This window comes from Stegastes partitus, unplaced genomic scaffold (assembly GCF_000690725.1).
Source record: "Stegastes partitus isolate 25-593 unplaced genomic scaffold, Stegastes_partitus-1.0.2 Scaffold350, whole genome shotgun sequence".
Lineage (NCBI taxonomy): Eukaryota > Metazoa > Chordata > Actinopteri > Pomacentridae > Stegastes > Stegastes partitus.
The window spans coordinates 186,424-190,147 of NW_007578081.1; the positions used below are offsets into that span (position 1 = coordinate 186,424).

The window sequence follows — 3,724 nt, forward strand, 5'->3', positions numbered from 1 at the left end:
TTCATTCATTTTATTTGTTGGATTAATGGGGCTAAATGAATAATGTCATTTTTCCCCAGATCGTTGAATCTCTTCGCTGTAGCTGTGAAAAAGAGCGATGCAGTTTATCACCATCGAACTGGTGAGTCTGTAGTCCTTCAGGCAGCCACAAGGGGGCATTATATCCTCAGAATATGGAAAATATCCCATCCAATCAGCAGACTGATGTAATATAACATAACATTCATTTACACATGCATTTATCACCGACTTGTCATCTCTGTTGTCCCTGCTGCCACTTGCTCCATACAAACAAGAGATATGCTCAGACGCTGTCCTCATTTCACTTGTCTGCTCAAACGTAACACAAAAAATACTGAAGTCACAAACATCATGTCAGTTGTGGACCATTTATTATTGATTATTTAGACAGTGAAAGACAAAAGAAGAGACAGTACGCTGCTCATACTGCCAGAGATGAATGTAAGTACAGTATATGACACACCTTGTATCATCTCACTGGCATACAGTACACCCTCACACTTGACTCATCCACAGTATTTCCATCTACATTACCATGTGCCCTCTTGGAGGCAGTAAAGAAATAGTAGTTCTATTCCAAGTATTCTGAGTGGGAGTAATGTAATGAGGATTTCTCCACCAGTGACTCTCACATTCATTAACCTAATCCTGCCCGCGGTGTGGGAGTTGAGCAGGATGGGGTGTTTAATGGCTCCACTAACCATAAATAAATGAACACCTTAGAAATAACAGAGGAGATTGTGCAAAATATTAAATAAAGTGGCAGTGTTTTGTAGAACCTGTAACCCAGATATCCTAAACTGTTTGTGAAGTAAAACATTTTTGCAGTGACAGTTGACTACTTCCTTTTTAAACTGGTCTCATCGCATTTTTTTTTTAAAATTTTACAATGCGTTAATAATGGTATGACCCAAGATCACAGAACAGTTTCTTCACACTGACGACATTCTTTGATGTTATTTTAAACACGGTATGTTAACGTTGGGCACTATGAAGTTTATGAACATTAGACCATAGCTGTGTTCCAGATTACATACAGTTTCTTTTTACTTTCAGCACATACTGCAGCTGCCTTTACCAGGTATCCACTACGGCATGCAGTACGCGTACAACTCGGACGTACCACTTCGTCATAACATTGCGCCTTAAGCTTTGGTCATTTAGCTCATTTATTCCTCTCAGTCTGTAGTGCAAAATGAGCTGTCTTCTGTCTGCACGCTCTCCCAAGCTCGCTTATAATCACACAGGACACAGTATGTGACATATCTTCTGCTGCCCAGAGGACTGTAGGTCACAATGGCAAAAACGTATGCTGGCATTTACTGCAAAATGCAACCAAATGTATGATCACATGCTGGTATTTTTGGCATACTGCATTTGACATACTATGTATTGGGACATACAACATATTTTTGTGGAAAAAGAATATATTATGGCGGCATGTGCCTTAAAACACATTCCTTATCTTTCCACTTGTAGATTGTCAAATAAATTTTGCCATTGCCGTTACCTAACAAGAAGCTTGAACCATTTACAAATGTATATTTAATATTTGCTGAAATGTAATGCAGGGCTGAATACGCACCGTCTTCAACAACGACTTCTGTTAATGATCATCGCTGCAACAGTCAGATGAAAGTCACCCTCCGTGATGTCATGACCACATAAAGTAACAACTTGGTATGCTGTGGTATTTTACACATGTTCTGTATTTTAGCCGGCAGCGTGGACTCGACAGAGGGGAGGTCATTTGATGGAACAGACATAATGGTCAGCTATTTCAAGACCTTTAAATGGGGCCGATCACTAATGCTCAAAACCCAGACCTCAAAAAGGTCAGCGATGGCCCATTTTCTCGAAAAACCAACATGGCAGTGTCCCTTCACACACACACCAATTAACATCAAGGAGATCTCCGGCTGTTCTATTAATAGCAGGACTTGGATTTCAATGTTTAACTCTGCTGCAAAGCTCATTGCTGAGCGGGTGCCATTTAGGCTGTTGAAGTGGCTGATGGAGTGTCAGTCCTTTTTCCTCAGTGAAATGAGTCCTTCTCAGGCACACTGAGTCAGTGTTCAGTCAGCGTTCTCTGACCTCAAGCCACTAGATTTGTTCACTCTCTCTTGCATGTGTATGTTACATGGTGTATGGATTAACTCATGCATAACTGACTATCAGAGGTAATGACTGCACCGAACAAGTCTTTGGAATGCTTTTTTGAAGTCCTCATTAAAGATGGTGTAGATGAGGGGGTTGATGAGGGAGTTAAGGTAGCCCAACCATGTCAGAAAGTCAGCCATTTCCACGGAGGTACTACAAGAACCGCAAGTGTTGACGATCACCTCCTTGACAAAAAATGGCAGCCAACAGATGACGAAGGCCCCAATTATCAGCCCCAGCGTGGATGCCGCTCTGCGCTCCCGTGCACCTGAGATTCGGGGTCCCTGCTGGAACTGGCTTCGACGTGACTCGTTACGTGTTTCACGCCGGCGTGACTTGCAATGGACAGCCTTTGCCGAGGCGCGCACACGTTCGCGCGGAGGTTCCTCATTCGAGGGTTCAGAGTAAGATTTCTCTGGTGGGCTCACGGGCTCTGGACTTCGAGGCCCTCCATCGGCATTGCCGTCTCCAGCTGGGTAGGACGATGGGATCATGCTCCCATTGGTCATGCACGAGTGACGGCTAGCCCTGCTAGCCTCCCGGCGCATGTAGAGGGTCTGAGCAGCCTGGTAGATCTTATAGTAGAGGATGAGGATGAGCAGCAGGGGGATGTAAAATGCTCCGAGTGTGGAATACAGAGTGAAGGCCATGTTATGGTGGACGATGATGCACTGGTCTTCATCATCTCCGTCCTCGGTGTAGTGCCGCCACAGCAGAGGAGGAAGTGAGATGAGGATAGATAAGACCCACACCACTGACACCATTGCACCGGCCATAGCCCCCGTACGTTTACGAGAGTACTCCACGGCATCAGTGATGGCCCTGTAGCGGTCAATGGCGATGGCAGCAAGGTGCAGGATGGAGCATGTGCAACAGGTGATGTCCACACTTAGCCAGATGGTGCACATCACTGGGCCCATTCCCCAGCTCTCCTTCTGGATGTACATGATACTGAAGGGCATGACCAGAACAGCCACCAGCAGGTCGGTCACAGCTAATGAGCAGATGAGGTAGTTAGCCGGGTGGTGAAGCTTGCGAGTGACTGCAATAGCTGTGATCACTAGACAGTTGAGGAATGTAGTCACGACAGCCAGCACTGACAGGGTTATGGAGAGCAGGATTTTACTGGTGGGGAGTTTAGTGGTCTCAAGTGAGTCACAACTGCTGTTGTTTGTGGCAAACACCTCTTCAGTGCAATTGGGGAAATCCATTCTGCAAGCACAATGGAAAGAGAGTTGTGCATTAGACAGGAAGGTTAGAGAAGTTACATTTGTCAAGTTATTTTCAAGAGAAAATGCATTTATTTGAAGTCTAGATTTATTTGTTGTTGTGGAATCCGGTGGAATTTAAAGAGCAAACATTTCAAAATGCTGTAAAATTCACTTTTTGGAAGAATCATACATTTTTTCCACCTCTTCCTCTTCTTCTTCTTTCACAACCAGTGATTTGGCTTTTCTCAGGATGAAAAGAATGCTTTCATTCAAAAATGTGCTTTTAAAGATAATGGAGTTTAAAGGCTATGTTCAAGGTTTCGGAGCATTAC

At 44.2% G+C, this 3,724-nt stretch overlaps 1 protein-coding gene across 1 annotated transcript; it reads right to left on the reverse strand.

The window, feature by feature from the left end:
- Positions 1-2,195: 2,195 nt before the first annotated feature.
- On the reverse strand, positions 2,196-3,392 carry htr1fa (5-hydroxytryptamine (serotonin) receptor 1Fa). The gene has a single exon (XM_008284181.1). The coding sequence runs from the start codon at positions 3,390-3,392 to the stop codon at positions 2,196-2,198; it is 1,197 nt and encodes a 398-aa protein (XP_008282403.1).
- Between the last annotated feature and the right edge of the window lie 332 nt (positions 3,393-3,724).

Bases quoted from the DNA above. Each gene is read 5' to 3' on its own strand.
- htr1fa (XM_008284181.1), bottom strand. From the start codon at position 3,392: ATGGATTTCCCCAATTGCACTGAAGAGGTGTTTGCCACAAACAACAGC.